At 37.4% G+C, this 25,031-nt stretch overlaps 1 protein-coding gene across 8 annotated transcripts in view; it reads right to left on the bottom strand.

Moving 5' to 3' along the window:
- Nucleotides 1–25,031, bottom strand: part of LOC150109749 (histone reader KMT2E-like) — a 902,496-nt gene that overhangs the window by 126,508 nt on the left and 750,957 nt on the right. For all 8 annotated transcript variants that reach the window (XM_090407149.1, XM_090406915.1, XM_090406833.1 and 5 more), the window contains one exon: nt 1,221–1,540. In XM_090407149.1, coding sequence (XP_090263275.1) covers nt 1,221–1,540 — 320 coding nt within the window. The remainder of the gene's footprint in view (nt 1–1,220; nt 1,541–25,031) is intronic.

Genomic DNA, 25,031 nt, shown 5'->3' on the forward strand with positions numbered 1-25,031 from the left:
TTTCTTCATCCATTGAAGAGGTAGCAGTGAGCACAATGTCACATATACCAGATTGAAAGTTTTTAACAAAATGCACACTCATTAGCTGAACAACCTCTTCTGCATCTGTAACCCTCACGCCATCTGCATTTAGAAGAGTTATCCTTTCATACTCATTTTTTGTTTTACTTGCAGCAGCATATCAATAGAATTCTCACCATTCCTCCCTTTATAATTTAGTTTCCCTGACTATGTGTTGTCTCATACCAATCATTAGTTTTTCTAGACTCCTGATACCAAATGCATTCAGGTCTAGGCTGTCCCTCTTATACAATTCCAATCATCTCTCAAATTCACTCCACACATCCAAAACCTCGTATCCATTTCTTCTATGCAGCCTATGCATCAAATCGTTTGCCATTATAGCCCTTCTTAATTCATTTTTATCATATAGAGGTAAAATACTGACATTTTTCACTCTTCACTCTCATCACTTCCAACAACCCTTTCACATCCTCTCTCATACTGAACTTATCACTAGTTAAGTCGTTAGTAGCTATTATAATTATGATCTCATTTAATTTTCTTTTCTGTTTTTGAATTGCTTCCTTTATATTCTTAATTTTTGCTCCGGGAAAACTCAAAGTTATAACTCACTCATCAATAGCATGTTTTATTATGGAGTCACCATACCAAATAACTTTTTTCTGTTTACTAACATCACTTACTGACTTTCCTGTTTACGTGCTTTGTTGTTTCTTATATTGATGCTTATTTTCATTTTATCCCTATGCTCATTTAAACGCCTCCTGACTTTTTTGTAATTACAGTGTCATTTCTCTGGTGATCTGCTTTAATTTTGCTATTTTGGAGGTTAATTCATTTTCATTTACCTCCTCCACAACTCCAATATCCTCGTTAGTGATGTTAGCCTTCTTGTTCTCGCCTGGTTCCATGTTTTTTTACATACATATATATATATATGTATATATTTAAATAATTACGATAATTTATTTATAAAATAAAATCAACTTAATATATTAATATAAAAATAAGAAAAAAAAAATTCTTGTGGTATCCCAACTTATAATACCTCAGTGCGAGAAATTACCAACAGTGACTGTTCTTTATGCTTACTTCAGATATTTTTTTGGAAAAAATGTATTTCGGAATCTGCATATAAAAATAGCATAAGGGTGAACTATTTAAAAATAAATTAAAAAAAAAATTGCTAAACTAACCTTCACTTCAAGCCACTTGTTTTCAAGATTTTTTGCAACAGACACAAAATGATTTTTAAGTATATTTAAGCTACTACATCTAGCTCCATCACCATTACACTCATCAACTTCAAAAAGTTCTTTTCCATCTATACTGAAATGACTCTTTTCTATTGACAGTGAAGGAAAAGTTTCTTCGGCCACTGAAATGGAGTACTCAGGACTAGTTAAAGTGGTTAATGATGTACTCCATTCATTATTATTTGGTGAAGGACTTCTTGAAGGCAGAGACTCCAATGATTCACGTAACAATCTTCGTTTTTTGAATGGTGTCACAGCATCTAAAAAACAAAACAAAATAAAACAAAAAAAACAGTATATGTATCAACATTAATTCACTATTTTAAACATCCAGAAAATTATTGTAGTAGGTACTAATGGCTTAACTAGTGATAAGTTCAGTATGAGAGAGGACATGAAAGGGTTGTTGGAAGAAGCAAGAGTGAAGATTAAAAAGGCGAAAATCATCAGTATTTTACCACGATATGATAAAAATGAATTAAGAAGAAGGAATATGATTGCAAACAGTTTGATGTATAGGCTATTTCTTCTAATAGACTCCCATCTATTAGAAGGAATAGATGGGAGTTTTTGGATGTGTGGAGTGGGCTTGAGGGAAGATAAGATTTGTATAAGAGGGACGGCCTACTACTGAATGTGTTTGGTATCAGGAGTTTTGAAAAACTAATAACTGGTATGAGACCTAACACAGAGTCAGGGAAACTAAATTATAAATGAAGGAATGGTGAGAATGTGAATGTAACAGCAGCAATATTACATAACTGTGTTATGTAATATTGTTAACAATGGGAATGGGCTTTATCATGGAAATGTTAACGAGGAGAGAATGAGTTCATCCATTCGGATCCATCAAACATGTGCAAAAATGTCTATATGTATAAGGCACTAGTGAATAACAGAGATCTGCAAGTTGTCCAACTGTGTCATGCAGACTGCAGACAAGAGTATACAAAAGAACATCCAGATAGATTATTATGTCTGTACACGAATGCTAGCAGTACCAGAAACAAAGGAGTAGAGTTTATTGCTTTGCTCAATATGGTGGAACTTCAGATTGTAGTCATTAGCAAGAGCTAGCTATCAGAATCAGACATACTACCTGGTATTGAGTGAAAAGAGTGCAGTATTTTTAAAAAGGATAGAGGATAGCAGAGGAGAGGGCATGCTGCTAATGATATTGGATGATTTGAAACCAGGTAGAGTTGAGACCTATCATTGTAGTACTACTACTAAGAGTATTTCATGTGGCAATGAGTATGAAGCCATCTGGTGTAAGGTGGAATCTAACAAGATCAATTACATTGCAGGTCGTTGTTACAGACCTGGTGGATCCATTGGTAGTGATGATGAAATGCATCACCAAATAGAAAAGATGAGCACGAAAAGAGTAATCATATTGGGAGACTTTAATTATCCAAATATTGATTGGGTAGCAGTAGAATCTCATCAGAAGAATGAAAATGCATTTATTTAACTGTTGTGGAACAACTTCCTCAAGCAGAATGATAGAAGGAACTAACTTGAAGTCAGAGAGTGTGAGATTTGATTATAGCGTCAGAAAGCGTTTCAGTTAAAGACATAACTATTCAGCCTCCAGTTGGTGACAGTGATCAAGAGGTACTCACTTGGGAAGAGAAAAAGTTTATGAATATCCCCCATTCAGAGAAGGTTACATGCTGAACTAAAGAAGGAAATTATGACCAACTGAGGAGTATACTGAGTTCAGTGGAATGGGATCGGGTGCTGGATGGAAAAAATATTGACACCGCATGGGAAGCATTTAAACAATACTTAAATGATGCGATATCAGAATGTGTCCCAAGAGTTCGAAGAATAAATAGGGTAGGAATCAAATGGATGTGTAATCTTATTAAGTAAGAGATTCGTAAGAAAAGAATGATGTGGAAGGAATACTGTGCACATAAAGATTATTATTATTATTATCCAGGCCTTCATGGAGTCAAACCACTCGTCGTGGGAGGCCGTTTTTAGGAAACACTAAGTTTATCATACCACTCCTTGAACCCATTGACCATTCCCTCTCCAACCACACTCTCAGGCAATGCATTCCAAGGTTCAACTGCCCTCCATGCACAGAAACCACTCCTGGAAGTTACGACAGGAGGCGCACAGCCTCCTTTCGTAACTTCCAGGGATGGCCCCTTGTAATCACTCCTTCCCGCCGTTCCACCAAGTGAAAGAACTCCAATGTCTACCCAGTAACTGCCTCTCAACAGATTAAAAGTCTCGATCATATCACCTCTCCTTCTTCTATCCACCAAACTCTGCAGTCCATATTCCCAAATTCGATCCTCATAACTCATATTGTACAGTCCTGAAACCATCTTTGTTATCCACCTCTGTATCCTTTTCACAGTCAATTTATTCCCTTCAAATCCTGGAGACCAAATCTGAGAACAATAGTCTAAGTGTGGTCTGATCAGGATCTTATACAACAGAATGATAACTCTTTTATCTCAGTGTCCTTCTAAATATTGCAGCAATCCTCTGAGTTACCTTCGCCACCATTGCAATATGCTCCCTGAATTTCAGTTTTCTATCAATCATCACCCCCAGATCTCTTTTCTTCTCCTACCTCCTCTAGTACAGCTCCTCCAATCGAGTATGAATCCTCCCATCAATGAATCCCAAACCTCAAAACTTTACATTTTGCTGCATTGAACAGATACCCCCATTCATTTGCCCATCTGTCTAGTTTATTCAAATCCTCTTGCAGGGTTGCCACATCTGATAATCCTTCACAGCTTCACATCATCCGCAAACAACTGAATGTCCCTTTGCAATCCATTGACAATATCATTGATATAAATGTTGAACAATACAGGTCGCAGTACAGAGCCCTGTGGAACCCCACTTGTAACCTTCTGCTTCCTTGATATTGCCCCATCACACACAACTCTCTGATACTTATCAGTCAGCCAATCCTGAATCCATTTGACTAACCCGACATTTAAACCCATGTGCTGCAACTTAAATATCAGCTTATCATGTGGCACCCTGTCATCCATTCTATAGTCCATTATTAAAATTATAAGCAGGGCAGAAAAGACAACCCTCAAGAATTCTATCGATATGCAGAAAGTAAAAGAAAGAATGATTATGAAAGAATAACTCTTTTATATGCAGATGGCATGATGGTAACAGATGCAGAGGAGGTTGTTCATCAAATAAGTGCCCATTTTGTTAAAAGCTATCAACTGGTGTATACAACATTAAGCTCAACGCTACCCTCTTCACTGGATAAAGAAACCCAGGTGTATATGAAGATGAGCTATTAGAGCTGTTGCACAAACTGAATAAAATATCAGCAATAGGGACTGATGGGATATCTGCACAGGTGCTAAAAGAGTGTTCAGCTGAACTGGTTATTCCTTTCACCATGCTGTTTAATACGAGTCTCCAAACAGGTAATATTCTGCAGGAATGGAAGGCATGCGTAGTAATTCCATTGTACAAGGGTGGTGCACAGACCGATATATCCAACAATCAACCAATTAGTATCTCAGGAGTGGTGATAAACTGGAAAAAATGGTCAGGGCTCAGATTCAGAAATGGGTGTTGACAGAGAATCTCTACTTTGCAATGAGCGACACTGGTTTACTAAGGGAAGGTCATGTTTTAGCAACCTGCTCACATTATATAACAATGTCACCATTGATCTAGACAACCTGCTTACATTATATAACAATGTCACAACTGATCTAGACAATGGGAATGGATACACCATGATACTTTTGGATGTTGGTAAGGCTTTTGAAAAAATAACATGGTAGACTGTTGCATAAATTGAAGAATATGGGTTTTGATTATAGAATATTAGCTTGAATAAGAGGATGGCTGACTGACAGATATCAAAAAGTCATATACAGGGGTGCAAGTCTGCAAGATTTAAGGTAACTAGTGGTGTACCCAAGGATCAATGCTTGGTCCACTGTTATTCGATCTGTACATTAATGATATTGGGAAGGATTTGACAAGCGACACACAGCTATTTGCTAATGATGCAAAGATAGGTAGGATAATTAAGAATGCTGCTGATATGTAGTACTTGCAGAATGATTTGAATAGGCTGCAATTGTGGGCATGGGAAAATGGATCAGTAAAAGTAAAGTCATTCACTTTTCATGATTAGATATCCAATGTTGTGTTATATTGGTGGGATTAAGACACCAAAAGACACTAGACGACACCGATGAAGCTAGGAATCATAGAGTGTTAGTGGATACAAAGTTGAAGTTCAGGGACCATATAGCAAAGATTGCAAATACAACTCAAAAGGTAATTGAAATGCTGAAATGAATATTCATATGTAAAGATAATAATGTCATTTTCCTCTTTAAAAGGACTTGATAAGACCTTGCATGGACTATTGTGCGCAGGTCTGGTCTCCAGGTTTTCGTTGTGATTCCGATATAGTGGAGAGAGTGCAAGGAGAGTGTTAAAAATGATATCAGGATTGTGGAATACTGATTATGAAGACAGATTGAGTATATGTAGACTGCAGACACTAGTAAACAGGAGAAAGAGGTGTGATATGATTAAGACTTACAAACTTCTGAAACGATCATACAGGATTTCAGTTGATGGAATTTTTCAATTTATGGAGGGTGGGTAAGGGACGAGGGCATTCTTGGACGTTCAGAATGAATGCTGCTAAGAAGGGGTGAATGTTAAATTTTTCTCTCATGCATGATCGGAATGGATTGCCATTGGATGTTGTGAGTGAAAGCGGTGTTAATGAATTCAAGAATAAGCATGATAGCTGGTGCATGTAGTATGTGGAATCTCTCGAAAGTCTCTTAATAATAATAATAAATAGAGATCTAATCAAAGAAAAAACAGCGACAGTGACTGATTACCACTGAATAAAATAGTCGTTAACAACCCCTCAAAAACAGAGGGTAAGTGAATTATGTCGAAATAAGGTAAACATGAAAGAGGGAAATAGATGAAATGGTTATGAGGCATTGTTTTTAATGTGGAGGCTGACAGGAGGAAATATTTAGTTGGATGTTGTTATAGGGAATGGAATATGGATTGTGGTGATGAAGAAATGTATAAACAACTTGTATTAGTAAACAAAGGAAGGGTAATTATTATGGGTGATTTTAATTATGGTTGTATAGATTGGAATGAAAAGATAGCATGGGAATAAGGAAAATTAGTTTCTAGAGTTCTTGAGAGATAAATATCTCAGGAAGTATATGAAGGAGAGCATGTGAGGTTCAAGAGTTTTAGAACTAATTATTTCATCAGAGGATGTAATTGTGAGTGGGGTTACACACTGTCCTCCAGTTGGTGAGAGTGATCATGAAGTTCATCTGAGTTGTGAAAAACTTCTGTGAGGAAATGATATACATGGAATTATAAGGCTGGTGATTATGACAAGCTTAGGAGACAGCTTGGAGCTATAGCATGGAAAGAGGAGATGAGTTTTAAAAAAATAAATGCTGTTTGGGAACTGACAAAGAAATACATATCAGTGTGAATGTATTCCAAAGACCAAATGGCTGAAAAAGATGTGTAAATTGGATCAATGAGGAGCCTAAGCATGAAATCTTGAAGAAGAAAGTACTTTGGAGGCAGTACAACATAAATATTGGTAATAATCAGCTACATGAAGAGTATAAAGAACAAGCCAGGAGAGTGACTCAGTTAGTAAGGAAAACAAAATTGCAGTATGAGAAGAAATTGGTAAATCAAGGAAAGAAAACCCCACAGAGTTTTTTAGATATGTGGGAAGTAGAAGGAAGAATGATCACAGTAAGATGATGTTAATGGATGAAAATGGTGGAATGGTAACTGCGCATTATAATCATGGAATTATATATCATGTATACCATGTATATCATGGAATTATAAGGCACCAGCCTTATAATTCCATGATATACATGGAATTATAAGGCTGGTGATTATGACAAGCTTAGGAGACAGCTTGGAGCTATAGCATGGAAAGAGGACATGAGTTTTAAAAAAATAAATGCTGTTTGGGAACTGACAAAGAAATACATATCAGTGTGAATGTATTCCAAAGACCAAATGGCTGAAAAAGATAGGTGTAAATTGGATCAATGAGGAGCCTAAGCATGAAATCTTGAAGAAGAAAGTACTTTGGAGGCAGTACAACATAAATATTGGTAATAATCAGCTACATGAAGAGTATAAAGAACAAGCCAGGAGAGTGACTCAGTTAGTAAGGAAAACAAAATTGCAGTATGAGAAGAAATTGGTAAATCAAGGAAAGAAAACCCCACAGAGTTTTTTAGATATGTGGGAAGTAGAAGAAAGAATGATCACAGTAAGATGATGTTAATGGATGAAAATGGTGGAATGGTAACTGCACAGAAGACATTGTTGAGATATTCAGTGATCAATTTATAAGGAAGTTTCATCCTGATCAAGGTGGAATCATGAGGAACTTAAGTGTAGAGAACATAGGAGATGATGGCTTAATTGTGAGTGAGCAGGAGGTATCTGAGGAAATAAATTACTTCGATGTCAATAAGGCAATAGGATTTGATGACATACTGCCATGCATTTTAAGGGAATGTTCCAGGGAATTGGCAGCAGCATTATCATGCCTGTTTATTAAGAGTCTTACAACAGCACAAGTTCTAAATGACCAGAAAGAAGGTAAAATTGTTCCACCGCATAAAGGTGGTTATAAGTGTGTTGCTACAAATGATAGGACAGTTTGTATATCTAGAGTTGTGGTGAAGTTAATGGAAAGATTACTGAGAAGTAGGATGCAGAAATGGATTGATAACAGCAGTATTCTCTGTCATTATCAGCATGGGTTTGTTAAAGGGAGATCATGTTTTACTAATTTACTTATGTACCATAAATAAGACTTACAGTATATTTGATAGACTGCCAGAAGATAAACTGTTAAATAAATTGAAACAGATGGGATTGGATAACAGATTTCTGAGTTGGATCAGTGACTGGTTTCAGATAGGTATCAGTAAGTTGTATAGGGAGGTGCAGTATCCAAAAAGAGGAAGGTCATTAGTGGTGCACTGTAAGGTTCAGTTTTGTATGTTAATGTGTGTATGTTTTCAATTTGTATTTTAACGGTTTTAGGATAGTTTAACTAGAGGAATGTTATGGCCTTACAGGAGGACTTGAATGGATTGCATGAATGGGCAGGTAAGTGGAACTATCAGTTCAATGTATGAAAGTGTAATGTTTTGAGATTTTGTACGAGCAATGAAGGCATGTTGAGTATACACTTAGTGGGGAAACTTTAAAGAAATTAGAGGAGATTAGAGGTCTGGGAGTGGTAAGGGACAAGGATCTGAAATTTAGGGGCTACATTGCACAAATTGTGAAGACATTACATTGGGTAATGGCAATGATGTGGAGGACCCTGATATACAGAAATAAAGAGGTTATGGTCACATTGTATAAGTACTTGATCTGACCAGATATGGATTATTGTGCACAGATTTGGTTGGTTGGAAAGTGTCCAGAGAAGATTCACAAAAGTGGCTGGAAGTCTATGGAATGTGGAGTACGAGGGTGGAGGGATATGATCGAGACATATAAGCTATTCAAGGATTGTTATCAGGTTGACATGGAAGAGATTTTTCAGAACAAGAGGCCACTGCTGGAAACTGTATAAAGAGGGTGTGATCAAAGGAGTGAGAAGTAGGTTCTTTGCATGGAGAGTGGTTTGTGAGTGGAATGCATTGCCTGAGTGTGTTGTGAATGCAGACAAGTTGAATTTAAGGCACTTTGGATGAGTATTGTGTTCAATAGTGTGTATCTTCGATGATGAATCTCTGACTCCATAGAGGTAAGCTAATAATAATAATAATAAAAGCATTATCTGATTCTCAAATTAAAATCCTTTCCCAAGATTTCAATTCTGTAATCACATGGAATATGATTCCAAAATTAGATATTATGGAAAGTGTTAAGAAAAGCTTTCAAAGAATTCTAAGAGATGCTGCAGATTTTCATTGAATCCAAAAAGTCTTCGTACTTTTACAAGCAAAACCACTTACTAATAATATTATGAAAATAAAATGGACTCTAAAAATATATTAAAAAAGATAAAAACATCACAGTACTGAAAGTTGACAAAGGCAACTCAACAGTAGTATTGAACTCAGTAGAATACATAGAAAAAATTCAATCACATCTAGATGACAATGATATCTATGAAAAGTTGGATTATGACTCAATGCACAAGTTGTGAAGTATATTTTCATAATAAGACCAATTGAATAAAAAAAACATGCTGAGCTGGACTGAGGAAAGAACAAAAACACCACCATCTGGTTACAAGAATAGAAGGTACATAAATAGGAATTGTCATTGAGACCTATTCTTGATGCAAGATACTCTCCAACCTTTCTGCTATCAAAATATCTAGCAAACTTACTAAACCTTTACTGTAACCAAAAAGACATCCTCTTATATAATGCATCAAAGACATCATGGTGGTACCTACTGATTGCAAGCCTAGACATAGTAACATTTGCTCACCAATGTACCAAGAACATGGTACATGCTGATGATGAAAAATTGGGTAGTGCAATAAAAAATCAAGCTGATGTTGAGAGTTTGTAGGATGATTTAAATAAAGCTGGCAAAATGGGCAAAAGGTAATGGATGTCAGTTCAATGTGGAAAAATCTAAAGTTATGCATTTTGGGATTAAAAGATTACCAGCTATGTACTACATTGATGGAATGGTACTCCAAGAGATTGATGAGGCTAGGGTCTTGGGGATGTTGGTCGATAGGGAGATGAAGCTCAGGGGACATATTGCTAAGGTGTCCAGGATTGTACATAGGATTACTTGGTTATTGAGGAACACACTGTGTTCCTCAATAACCAAGTTGTTGGATTCCTTGGAGATGAGTGTGTTCTCATCTCCAAGGAATCCAGGTGACCAGACTTGAGCACAGTAATTCAAATGAGAAGGTTGTGGAGAGGGTTCAGAGGAGAGTGACTAAGTTGGTGAGTGATGTAAAAAATGCTCCCTACATTGATAGATTGAGAGCTTGTGGATTGCAGAGGTTGGCTGATAGGCGGAGAAGAGGGGATATGATAGAAACATTTAAATTACTAAAAGGTTTTTTATAAGATTGATGCAGGGGAAATGTTTCAGCTGTGTGATAGTGATGGAAGAACAAGAGGTCATCCCTGGAAATTAAGGAAAAGTGTGGTTAACAAGAGTGTGAGAATGAGGTTTTTTGCCTGGAGGGTGGTGAATGCGTGGAATGCACTGACTGACTCAGTTGTGAGTTCTCCGTTCTCCGAGATATGATAGATATTGTTTTGATAACTTGGGTCTCCCGCAATGAGTCTACTGACTCCATGGAGATACCCGTAATGATAATAATAACAGAAACCATACAACTATTACAAAACTGTGTTACATAGGCCTCTGTGGAGATAGGATATTCTAGGAATATGCTTTCTGTTATTTTTCCTTAAAAAAATAAATAAATAAAATAAGAAAAATAAATCAAAATTATTTTTATTTTCTTGACTAGTTTTCTTGAAAATTCTTTTGTTTCACTTTATTTCATAAATAAATTAAATAAATTAAAAAACTAGAAAACATAACAACAGTTAACTCTCATGAAAATATCTGAACATGATTAATCAATGGAAAGCATGTTGTTATGTTGGCTGCTGGTTCATGGGTTGCTGTATACTACTAGCAGATACGAGTGTATTGTGATGAATAATGACATCACATTGAATAATGGCAATGATGAAGAGAATCCTGACATGCAGAAATAGAGTTATGATTTGATTGTATAAGGCCTTGATCAGACCTCATATGGATTATTGTGATGGGTTGCATTTAAATGGCTTTGGAGTGAGTGAGCTGGAAAAAGTGTTGCTGGATGAAAGTAGGTATCCCTCGATTAACACGGCTAATTAATCCCTCGATGTTACCACGTATATCAAAATCATGTTAATCAAATCTAATAATCATTGATAAAAATTACAATTTGTCCATGATCGATTACTGTATTAATAATTTGTTTTATATGCTACTCTTTTAGGAAAGATAAAAAATGAATGCAAAGTAAATGTTTAATAAATACTTGTACCTACATTATTTACTGCAATTTTTTTATCAAAAGAGGTTATCAAGAGTCGTTTGAACAGTTTTGTTTTTTTTCTTATCGGCATAAATTCTACGATAACAAGCAAAATGACTCTCCAGACTTTGGCAAACAAGCAATAAAATATAAAGAAAAAACACTGCAAATATAATACACGATGGTACAAATTAAGTGAATATTGAATCCAACATTATTTCATAGCCGAATACAGAAACTATAAGAGTTTCGTGCCGAATATATAGGAACTAAAAGTTTTGGTAGATGCAATCATAAGCAAACCTTAGGGCAACTCATACTAAAGGTGGAGTAAGCTCCAGATCTCTTTCCTTAGTACTTTCCATAATGTAAAACACATCTCCTAGAGGACATGCATGATAAATAAGTCTTTGGCTTTCTATTTCAGAAATACATGATGGTTTATTCATTTTCAGTTACAATCTAGAAATTATTGAACAAAGAATAAAAAAAAAAAAAAAAACTAAACCATACTATACTGACATCGAAGGTCGCAGTATCTCTCAGATACAATTTACTGTCAAATATCACAAACCTTTACATAAGAAGTGTTAAACTAACACTAAAAAAACAGTGTGGAATATAACATATGAATGCACAGCTACTCATGACCTCCAAGCTATACTGAATTGTGTAAGAATATTTATGTTACACATTTTGCATATATCTGTCAGATCAGCTGCGAGCTCTGCAGGGTTAAAGGTGCATTAATCAAAACTCTTGCCACGTATATCAAGGAACTGTATATTACATATATTAGTCCACCTTTGCCACGAGTTGCCCCAGTCCTTAAGATACTTTAGGTGCAAACTTTGTTTGCTTACACTTGGATAAAGGATTATACTAAACACATAATTTATAGTCTAACCAAGTGGGGAAAAAAACTTCCAGTGAGATGAGAGATCTAGGAGTGATGAGGGACCAGGACCTGAAATTCAGGGGCCACACTGCACAAGTTGTGAAGACATCACATCGAATAAGTCAGGGTTCTCTGCATCCAGATGGGAGTTGGGTTCGAGGTTATATCATAGTGTGTAGTGTTCGTGCAAGCTCCTGATAAGATAAGTATTATTTTCAGTTATTGTTGATAAAATTACTTAATATTGCGTAGTTTTGTTTGCCTCCTTGCGTATTTTAGTGCGTCTGTTTGTGTGTTTTTGGTGTGTTATAACTTATTATTTGATAAAAGACGATGCAAATAATTATGGCACCTGTATGAAGGAAAATGGCGGCCAGTAATGACAGTTCGCCATCTTTATCAAAGAACGGTAGTATAAAAGAAATGAGTCAGTGTACTAGCTGTGAAATGTATGCTTTGCGGAGTGCGGTCGGAGTGTGGATAGATGATAATAAAGGATTGAATGTGTGTAGAAAATGTAGGGAGAATGAGGAATTGAAGTGTATTTCGGATCGTGAGTGTGATATTTTTGTCAAACTTCAGAACGAAGAAAATAGCAAAATGACAAGAAACGGCAAGGTTGTACATGAGAATTATGAGAGTGTGAATGATAGTATTAATGGTTTCTCAGAGAATAAAAAAGATGAGATAGATGCATTGAGTGAGATTGCATTGTTGAATGGTGTGATAGAAAGGGCAAAACAGCAGCTAGAATGCATGAACAAAAGTCGACTGAATGAACCAACCAATAATAAAAGGTATGACAGGAAAAATAGACATATGAATGTGATCATGAACAAAATGATGCATAGAGTGCTGTATGGCGACTCGTTAGTACGAGGTGTGTTAGTAGAGGATTTGACAAAATCGTACCAACCTGGTGCGACCATAAAGGATGTAACAGTCTATTAGAGAGCAAAAGGAAAGGGTGAAAGAAATGATTGTTGTGGCAGGTACGAATGATTTGAAAGGAGATAAAATGGAAATGATAGAGGACCTGAATGAATTGTTTGAGGTAGCAAAAGAAAAGAGTGAGAGAGTTAGAATGATTAGTCTTTTGCCACGGTATGACAGTGAAATGTTTAAAAGGAGGGCCATAATTGCAAATGACTTTATGCGTGGGTTATGTATGACGAGTGGTGTGGAATTTGTGGACGTGTGGAGTGAGTTTGATGGGCGAAAGGATCTATATAAGATGGATGGCTTGCATTTGAATGGTTACGGTGTAAGAAGACTTGAGAAAGTGTTGTTGAATGTAGTGGATGTGCAAATTCAGGGAAACTAGATTTGTTAAGGGGGGGGGGAGTAGATATACAGTCCTTAGGGAGGCAGTTGAATGTAAGAATGAATATAATATGCTAGAGCAAATAAGGACAACAAACCAGAGTGGGATAGATAATATAAGGCATCAAGGTAGGGTTGGGGCTAATGGGGGTCTTAAATTCATGTACACCAATACTAGGAGTATTAGGAACAAGAAGGAAGAGTTTTTGGCCATGGTTGGCACTTCCAGACCACAGGTTATTGGTATTAGTGAAACATGGCTGACTGTAGATGAGATAGCTAGTGGGATTGAATGTGATGGGTATAGTGTGTTCAGGAATGACAGAGAGAATAAAATGGGGGGAGGAGTATTGTTGATGATAGCTGATGAGCTACAGCCAAGGAAAATAGAAGTTGAATTACAGGATAGAGAAATGAGCACATTTGAGCACATTTGGTGTGAGATTGTGGCTAGCAGAATTAAATATACAACTCGGTGCTGCTATAGACCAGGTGATGGAAAAGATGGTGGTGACAGTATGCACAAGCAAATAGAAGAAATGAGTGGAAGGAGGGTGATTATTATGGGAGATTTCAACTATGGTCGCACTGATTGGAGTGAGGAGAGGACACACGGGAGGAAGGAAATGGATTTTATGCGGTTATTAAGGGATAACTATCTGCGACAGCATGTAATGGAAAATACTAGGGGTCAGAGAGTGCTTGACCTAGTAATTACATCTGAGGATTTGGCTGTAACAAATATGACCACATTGCCACCAATCGGTGAGAGTGATCATAGGGTCTTGACTTGGGAGGTGGCTAAAGGTGTAGAATTTTCAATTAAGACAGGGTACATGTGGAATTATCAGGCTGGAAAGTATGACAAGCTTAGGAGTTTGATTGGCTCAGTGCCATGGCATGTACAACTGCAAGGACTAGAAGTTGATAGTGCATGGGAGGTAGTTAAGAAGTGCTTGCATGAAGCAATGGCTGACTGTATACCTAGAGTCCGAATAATAAATCAAGCAGGGGTTAAATGGATGAATAACACCATTAAGCTTGAGCTGCAAAAAAAAAAAAGAAACAACTATGGAGGGAATTTAAGGAGAAAGGTGACCGGCAGGCACATGAACGGTATAAATCGCAGGCCAGAAGGGTGACGAGAGTGGTAAGAAAAGCAAAAAAGGATTACGAAAGAACATTGGCCATGGAAGCTAAAGAGAATCCTAAACAGTTTTTTAGATATGTAGCAAATAAAAGGAAAAATGTACATGGCAGAATGATTTTAAAGAATGCCGATGGTAGGGACGTAACTGAATCAGTTGAGATAGTCGAGTTACTGAGTGAGCACTTTGCAAGAATATATCATCCAGGTGGTGACATTGCAGAAACGAATAAACCAGTAGATTATACGGGAATTGTGGTGAATGAAGAGGGGGTGAGTAGTCTATTGCATAACCACAATGTCAATACATCTGTGGGATTGGATGGTATACCAGCTCGTGTAGTACAAGAAGCAGCTAAAGAATTGTCAGTACCCTTGACCATTTTGTTTAATTTGAGTCTCGGGTCTGGGTTAGTCCCGAGCGGGTGGAAGAGGGGAAAATAGTTCCACTGCATAAAGGTGGTTCCAAGACTGCTGTTGTAAATTACCGACCGATTAGCATATCGGGAATCACTGTCAAGGTCTTAGAAAAATTAGTCAAGAAAAGAATACAGGATTGGATAGATGAAAATGGGATATTGTATGGGGGACAACATGGTTTTGTGAAGGGTAGATCATGCCTCAGTAACTTGCTCACGTTTTATAACACAGTGATGGCTGAACTGGATAGGGGTAGTGGGTTTACAGTGATACTACTGGACCTTTCCAAGGCCTTTGATAGGATACCACATGGAACCCTAATCAGTAAACTGGAGCAGATGGGGATGGATATAGGTTTGGTGAGATGGATAGGAGGGTGGTTGAAGGAGAGATACCAGAGAGTGGTTTATTCAGGAGTGGAGTAAAAAAGACATCTTGTGGCTAGTGGAGTGCCGCAGGGCTCTGTTCTTGGACCACTGCTTTTCAATTTGTTCATCAATGATATTGGAAAGGATTTGAGAGGAAGTGTTCACTTGTTTGCTGATGATGCAGAGTTGGGTAGAGCAATTGTGAGTGCACAGGATGTCAAAATTTTACAGGATGATTTGGATAGTTTGGAGGACTGGGCTAGGAAAAATGGATGTCAGTTTAATGTGGCAAAGTGTAAGGTTATGCACTTTGGGGTGAAAAGAATAGCAGCAGTATATCGCATTGGTGGAACCGTACTCTAGGAGATTGATGAGGCCAGGGATTTGGGAGTGTTGGTGGATAGGGAGTTGAAGTTTAGGGGGCACATTGCAAAAGTGACTAAAATAGCTCACCAAATCACTTGGGTTCTGAAAAATATTTTAACATGCAGAGACAAACAAGTTGTTGTTCCTCTGTATCGAGCCTTGATAAGACCCCATCTGGACTTCTGTGCCCAATTATGGGCACCAGGGTTTCTTCGTGATGGGGAGGAAGTGGAGAGGGTCCAGAGACGAGTGACCAAGATGATAGCAGGTCTGTGGAATGAACCTTATGAGAATAGGTTGAAGATTTGTGGGTTGCAGAAATTGGACGATAGGCGAAGGAGGGGTGATAAGATTGAGACATTCAAATTACTGAAGGGTTTTTATAAGATTGATCCAGAAGATATTTTTGAAAATATGACTGGTGGTGGGAGGACTAGGGGCCATGCATGGAAGCTGGGCAAGAGCGTGGTTGACAAGGGTGTTAGAGCTAGGTTTTTTACTTGGAGAGTGGTGAATGAGTGGAATATGCTTCCAAAGTCTGTTGTGGGTGCTACGACCGTGAATGAGTTCAAGGCAAGATATGATAGATACTGTGTGAATGTTGAATAGTTGTTCCAGACATGATGTTAGGGCCTCCCTCGATGAGTCTGTCGACTCCTTGGAGTTTCCCGGAACAATAATAATAATAATAATAATAATAATAATAATAATAATAATAATTGCGGAGAACCCTGACATGCAGAAATAGAGATGTTATGGTTCCATTGTATAAGGCCTTGATCAGGCCTCATATGGATTATTGTGCACAGATTTGGTTGCTGGGTTTTCATGGTGACGAGGATATGTTGGAAAGGGTACAGAGAAGATTCACAAAGGTAGTCAGTGGTCTTTGGAATGTGGAGTATGAGGTCAGATCGAGAGAATGTAAGTTGCAGAACCTGGTGAATAGGAGGAAGAGGGGGGAGGGAATATGACTGAGACATATAAGTTAATCAAGAATTGTTATCAGGTTGACATGGAAGAGATTTTTCATAGAATGGTAGAGGGGAGTAGAACAAGAGGTCACTGCTGGGAACTGTATAAGGGGGGGTGCGAGCAAAGGAGTGAGAAGCAGATTCTTTGCATGGAGTTGTGAGTGAATGCATTGCCTGAGTGTGTTTTTGGATGTGGACACATTGAATCAGTTTAAGATACAGTTGGATGAGCATTGTATGCAATAGTGAGTACCTCCCACGATGAGTTCCTGACTTCATGGAGGTCAAATGTTAATAATAATAATAATAATGAAGACCAAACTTGATATAAATTCATCCTTTGTTTTTTGTTTCACTGTAGAGGATGCTTCATCATTTCAGCTGATTTTCTGAACACTCTTGAGAAAAAACAGTAATTTACGTGAAATATTTTTGTTTCTGTTGAATTGTACTGCCAGCCTTGATTTGCGTCTTCTTTTGTTCTCAACGTTTTTGAAGAATTCTAATCATCATACCTCTCCAGATCTACCTGAACACATTTTACGAGAAAAGACCAAATCAAAAATGAATATAGATTAGTCCAAATGTATAAACAAAATGTGAAATATTTTGATATTTTATTATCTCATGTAAAGATATTTAAATACATTTCAGTCATCAACCATAACTATAACTGATCTTGTAGACACCTGGTGTTTTAAGTGGCATTTGTGAAGGTTTCAAGTGATTAGACATGAGTTGTAGTTATGATTTTCACTAAATAGGGCAGACAGGATTCTGTCCTGTATCAGAGAAGAATTCTATGACACAGCATCCAATGCAATATCCCATAGTCTACGTCAGGGGTTTCCAACCCTATGCCCGCAGGCACCACGGCGCCCGTCGACTAATTTGTGTGTGTCCGCTGCTGTTCAACCGTGTGCCGTATAGTTTGAAATAATCACGCAACAATTCATGGCATGCTATATGATGCATGCGTTAATGACACATGACAAGTATTAAACGCATACAATGTAAAGTAGACGTGCATTCGAAGTTGTACATTCCAGTTTAAGAACTGGAATATCATCATATTCTCCTAATTATGAAGCACTGGCCAATGAAATGGAATGCCAAAGATCACACTAACTTACATATATATATATATATTTAAATTTTTATATAATGTAAACTTTTAAGTAATTAAACATTTGATTATAATGTAAACTTTGTATGTATTCATTTAACAAACGAATTCAAAAAATTTGCTTGTAAAAATAGATGGTGCCCGTCGACCTACCGGTATTTTAGAATTTGCTCTAGAAAACAAAAAGGTTGGGAACCCCTGGTCTACATAATAGTTTTGTGTGACTTTAATGTACCACTAGGAAAAAAATAAAAATGAACTTGAAAAGTGTATAGGAAAAAATGGCATAGGAGAATGAAATAAAAGAGGAAATATGATACTAAACTTTATGATGAGGAAACCAGTTGAATGCTATGAACACATTTTTACAAGAAAAAAATACCAAATTGAAAATGGATATGGATTAGCCCAAATAGTAATAATAATAATAATAATAATTATTATTATTATTATTCAGGCCTCCATGGAGTCAAAAGACTCATAGTGGGAGGTCCTTCCTAAGAACATAAAGTCTGTCAAGGCTCATCGAGGGGAGGTCCCTCCCCCCACAAGAAACACAAAGTCTATCATACCACTCCTTAAACTCATTGATTGTTCTCGCTCTCACCACTCCATCAGGCAATGCATTCTGTATAAACAAAATGTGAAATAGATGATATTTTATTATCTCATGTAAGGATATTTAAATACATTTCAGTCATCAATCACACAGGCATAGAAAGTGATCATATTATAGTTAGAAGGAAAACAATAATAGAAGAAAACAAAATTACAGGATGAAACAGAATAAAACAAAAATATGTAACGATATCATAAGTATGTTATTTTCGACCACAAAACTAATGTAATAAAAATAACTAACATTGAGTTTATTTGTCATAAAGATTTAATACTACTATTCGTCTACTAGTTTCGCCATGTATACTAGTAGCTTCATCTCGGTTTTGGATGAACATACAAATCTAAATAAACAACAAGTGTTGATTATGATCGATACATTACTAAAAAAAATTAAATGCATAACCATTACACAAGTACAATAGAAACATGTGGAGCGTGGATGCTGGTACATGGGCAGTCATTGTTAATGGAAAAAAAAACCTGTCAATTTGGTGGAGATATGTAGACGACATATTCATAATAATGAAACACAGTATAGCTGTCTTATATGATTTTTCCATCTCTTCTCATTTCTTTGCTCACACCCTCCTTATACAGTTTCCAGCAATGGCCTCTTGTTCTACTCAACTCTCCCATTCTATGAAAAATCTCTTCATGTCTACCTGATAACAACTCCTGACCAGCTTATATGTCTCAATCATATCCCCCCCCCCTCTTCCTCCTATTCACGATGCTTTGAAATTTGGAAGTTTTTCACTTGGCTATGCAACCAATTATAGATTTGGTTTAATCCTTTATCCAGGTGTAAGGTAAACAAAGTTTACGCCTGAAGTATTTTCAGGATTGGGACAACTCATGATAAAGATGGTATAAGTTCTGATAACTTGCCTTAGTAGCATAATAATAATTGGTAGCATAGCCAAGTGAAAAAACTTTCATAAACTATCTCTAATCCAGAGAATTTTTATAATAAGGTGTTGGCAACTTGTATAATGGTGATATGACTTCTGCATTACTTCCACCTTAGTATCACTACCTCTGGGTCTGGCTCTCACTCATGTACTTTTGCAAAGAAGTGGTCACTTTCCTTGAGGTATGAGAGGCTCTCCTTGGAGTAGGTCTTTTCCTGTCTCTGAGTGGGACCACTGCTGAGATTATGGCTCTGTCTGGTGGTGGAGTGAGCCTGCCACTGGATAGAGTCAATGCTGAGAAGTTCCTCTTGGTGACTGGGTAAGCCTGTCAACTGAGTGGAACAACACTGAGTTGGACGATCCTTCAGTCACTCGTAGGGAGTGGTCTGGGGATCGGTTAATTTTTAGAGGTTTTTACTTAAACACACCTCAATAAAGGTCGAAATCAGACTGCTTTTGATCTGTCACTCTTTTGCTCTTATTTCTGAAAAGGTAGACCTTTTCCATAATGCATAGCATTATACATAAGGATATGTGCTTTGCATTATGGGAAACTTCAGCAGTGACAGGGAGAATAAAATGGGGGAGGAGTATTATTGATGATAGCTGATGAGCTACAGCCAAGAAGAATAGAAGTGGAACTGCACGATACAAAAAAGAGCACATTTCAGGCTATTTGGTGTGAGATTGAAATTAGCAGAACTAAATATACAGTTGGGTGCTGCTATAGACCAGGTGATGGAATAGATGGTGGAGATAGTATGCATAAGCAAATAGAAGAAATGAGTGGAAGGAGGGTAATTATTATGGGAGATTTCAACTATGGTAACATTGATTGGAAGGAGGAGATGACACATGGGAGGAAGGAATTGGATTTTATGCGGTTATTAAAGGATAACTATCTGCGACAGCATGTAATGGAAAATACTAGGGATAAGAGAGTGCTTACCCTGGTAATTGCATCTGAGAATTTGACTGTAACGAATATGACCACGTTGCCACTAATTGGTGAAAGTGATCATAAGGTTTTGACTTGGGAGATGGCTAAAGGTGTGGATTTTACAATTAAGATGGGGCAAATGTGGAATCATTGGGATGGTAAGTATGACAAACTTAGGAGATTAATTGGTTCAGTGCCATGGCATGTACAACTGCAAGGGCTAGAAGTTGATAGTGCATAGGAGATGGTAAAGAAGTGTTTGTATGAAGCAATGGCTGACTGTATACCTAGAGTCCGAATAATAAATCAAGTAGGTGTTAAATGGATGAATAACACCATTAAGCTTGAGCTATAAAAAAAGAAACAACTATAGAGGAAATTTAAGGAGAAAGGTGACCTGCAAGCACATGAACAGTATAAAGTGCAGGCCACAAGGGTAACGAGTGTGGTAAAGAGAATCCTAAACAGTTTTTTCGATATGTAGCAAGTAAAAGAAAAAATGTATATGGAGTTGATTTTAAAGAATGCCGATGGTAGGGAGGTAACCGAATCAGCTGATATAGTTGAATTACTGAGCGAGCACTTTGCAAGAATATATCTTCCAGGCGGTGACATTGCAGAAATGAATGAACCAATAGATTATACGGGAATTGTGGTAAATGAAGTGGAGGTGAGTAGTCTATTGTAAAACCTCAATGTCAATACATCTGTGGGATTGGATGGTATACCAGCTCGTGTTGTACGTGAAGCGGCTAAAGAATTGTCAGTACCCTTGACCATTTTGTTTATTTTGAGTCTAGGGTCTGGGTTAGTCCCAAGGGGGTGGAAAGAGGGGAAAATAGTTCCACTGCATAAAGGAGGTTCCAAGACTGCTGTTGTAAATTACCGACTGATTAGCATATCAGGAATCGTTGTCAAGGTCTTGGAGAAATTAGTCAAGAGAAGAATACAGAACTGGATAGATGAAAATGGGATACTGTATGGGGGACAACATGGTTTTGTGAAGGGTAGTTCATTCATGCCTGAGTAACTTGCTAACGTTTTATAATACAGTGACAGCTTAACTGGATAAGGGTAATGGGTTTACAGATCGCTTGGTTGCTGAAAAATACTTCAATAAGCAGAGACAAACAAGTTATTGTTCTACTATATCGAGCCTTGTTAAGACCCCCATCTAGCTATTGTGCCCAGATATGGGTGCCAGGGTTTCTTCTTGATGGGGAGGAGGTGGAGAGGATCCAGAGACGAGTGACCAAGATGATAGCAGGTCTGTTGAATGAAACTTATGAGAACAGGTTGAAGATTTGTGGGTTGCAAAAATTGGTTGATAGGCAGAAAAGGGGTGATATGATTGAGACATTCAAATTACTGAAGGGTTTCTATAGGATTAATCCAGAAGATATTTTTGAGAATAGGATTGGTGGTGGGAGGACTAGGGGCCATACATGGAAGCTGGGCAAGAGTGTGGTTAGCAGGAGTGTTAGAACTTGGGTTTTTTACTTGGAGAGTGATGAATGAGTGGAATAAGCTGCCAGAGTCTGTTATGGGCGCTATGACCGTGAATGAGTTCAAGGCGAAGTATGATAGATACTGTATGAATATCGAATCAACATGATGTTAGGGCCTCCCTTGATGAGTCTGTCGACTCCTTGGAGTTGCCCGAGATAATAATAATAATAATAATAAGACAAGGGATCAGAACTTACACCACCTTTACCACGAGTTGCCCCAGTCCTGAAACTACTTCAGGCACAAACTTTGTTTGCTTACACTTGCATAAAGGATTAAACCAAATATATAATTGAATATTTTTGTTGTTTTTCATCCCAATCAGAAAAAATATTTTCCACCTTTCTTGCTTCTCCTAAAGACAAGCTTCGACCTCTCAATTATCCAGGTATCTACCAGGTTCCTTCTTCTTAAAGATTATCTTATTTTGGACAAACAGAAAGATCTGCTTTTACTCACCATGATCTTTAACACTCTGGACATGTGAGAATGCTATCAACACTAAATATAGAGTTCATTATAACAAGACAACAGTTCTTCATAAATCTCGTCGACAAGCTTATACGTTGGTTATGCATTACCAAACCGCTTAAGGAATTGACAATGTAGATAAGAATATAAATTAAATTACACTTTAATAAATATTTCTGATATTTCGGCAACGTCACGTTGGCATCTTCAAAAGGAACACGTAGGCACTACAACACAGTAACTGAGAATGAAGTGATGAAGCTATTGTTCTCCTAAAAATCCTGATGGTGTCCCCTAGCAAGTTATGTAGGTGTTCTTGGCCGTTGCCTCCCAAATTTGGGGCAGTCTCATGCAACCAAATTTGTTGAAGTTTGGAGAGTTTCTTAGGGCTGAGGCTGATTCTATGAATAGTCTTTCAAATTTGAACTTGCTACAGTGTATTACTGTAGCTTTCTTCCACCGTATTCTGTGGCGTGTATCCAGAGCATGGTCTGCAAGACCAGAGTGGCTGTACTCGTGAAACCGGATGTAGTCCTTGTGTTCAGAAATTCTGATATTCACTGTCCTGCCTGTTTGGCCAAAGTAAGACAGTTTACAGCTGCAAGGGACCTGGTATACACCAGGTAGGTCTAGCGGAAGAGGTTGGTCTTTAGTGGAGCGGATAAGAGATGCCAATTTTCTGTATGGTCTGTAACAGGAGGTCAAGTCATGTTTTTTTAAGATTTTGGTAATTTTTTCCGAGGTGCCTCGGATGTAGGGAATGGTGATGGATTTAGAGTAATCCTTGTTGTGAAAGGGGGGGTTTGGTTTGTTGGTTTGAATATTTTTTGGATTTTTTTTTTGGGGGGGGGGAGGGGGTAGCCATTGGCTGAGAAAGTGTTGAGGATGTGATTTAGTTCAGTGTTTAGGGTGTTGTTGTTAGAACAGATTAGTTTAGCCCTGCTGTATAGTGTTTTCACCACTCCATATTGTGTGAGGTGGTGGGGGGGAATTGTTGGTGAATGTACCTGCCTGTATGGGTGAGTTTTCTATAAACTGAGAAAACCAAGGTTCCATCAGGCTGGCAGGTGACTTGTGTGTCTAGGAAAGGAGGCTGTTGTTTTCCTCTTTTTCCAGAGTGAACTTGATTCTGGGGGTGTTGGTTGTTTAAGTGTGTTAAGAAGGAGAGGAGTGTATCAGAGCCATGTGGCCAAATAGCAAACACATCATCAATGTAGCGAAGTCACATTGTTAGTTTTTGTGGGGAAGAGGCTAAGGCTTTTTCTTCAAAGGTCTCCATAAGGAAATTGGCCAAGGGTGGGGAGAGTGGTGAACCCATGGCTGTCCTCTCTATTTGTTTGTAGAATTTTCCCTGCCAAACTAAATAGCCTGAGTTCATTGTGAACTGAAATAGGGCTGAGATATCGGGAGAAAATTTAGCTTGGATTAGCTCTAAAGTTTCCTTGAGTGGGACATTTGTGAATAAGGAGAAGACGTCAAAGCTGACCATTATGTCAGTATGTTGGAGTGTAAGGTTTTCTATGCTGGCTTTGAAGTGGGCTGAGTTTTTTATGTGTGATGGTGTGTTGCCAGCATAGCGTGCGAGCACTTTGGCCAAATGTTTAGCTAATTTGTATGTGGGGGAATCAATGCCATCCACTATGGGATGTAATGGCACATTTTCTTTATATATTTTTGGGAGTCTATAAATATGGGGGGATAGAGTTAAATGGTTTTAATCTGTTAGTAACTTCTACATGCCAAGAAACACGTTTGTTAAATGTGTTTACTTCGTTGTCCTAACTTAAACAGATCCACTGGTTTACATCTATCTTCATTTGTGGGAGATACTTTTTAAATCAGCTAATCTTTCCTAACTTTATTTTGTCTAAATGTATATAATTTTTTTAAAATTTAAATTTAATCATTTTAGTTAACTTACATTACCTCCTTAGGTGGTGCTTTCTAAAATTGTCTGTTATTGTTTAATTGCAATTCTGTGATCCCATCTACTATACTTAGGTGAAATTTCTATACTAATAAAGTTTCTTATGTGAGTTTTCCTCTGGTTTCAGAATTATTTTTTTCAGTATACCAAATCATTATTGAAACAAATGCAAGGTTTGCAATGGGGAAGGTTCCTGGAGAGTGGAAGGAAGGTAAGATAGTACTATGGTATAAGAGCAGTGGTAGAATGGAGGTATCAAACTATCAGCCTGTTTATATTTCTTCTGTAGTTTTTTAGATTTTGTAGAAATTGGTAACAACTCATGCAGAATAGGGCAGATGAAGGTAATGCATGGATTTATTAAAGAGCATTCTTGCTTTAGTAATCTGGTTATGTTTTACAATAGAGTAACAAGAGCAGTGGAAGAAGGTAAGGCATACACTGTTTTTTTTTTTTTTTTTTTTTTTTTTTTTTTTTTTTTCTCCAAGGCAGAGTTTGACAGAGTTCCACAAGACAAGTTAATTTTTAAGTTGAATCATATGGGTTGCATCAATTCTAAAAAGCACCACCTAAGAAGGTAATGTAAGTTAACTGTAAAAGATCAAAGGAGCAAGGACAAGGGACCATGTCCCTGTATGTTGGATATCATACTAGTGTTGG

This window comes from Typopeltis vanoorti, chromosome 1, assembly GCF_054136105.1.
Source record: "Typopeltis vanoorti isolate ZY-2024b chromosome 1, IOZ_Tvanoo_1.0, whole genome shotgun sequence".
Classification (NCBI taxonomy): Eukaryota; Metazoa; Arthropoda; class Arachnida; order Uropygi; family Thelyphonidae; genus Typopeltis; species Typopeltis vanoorti.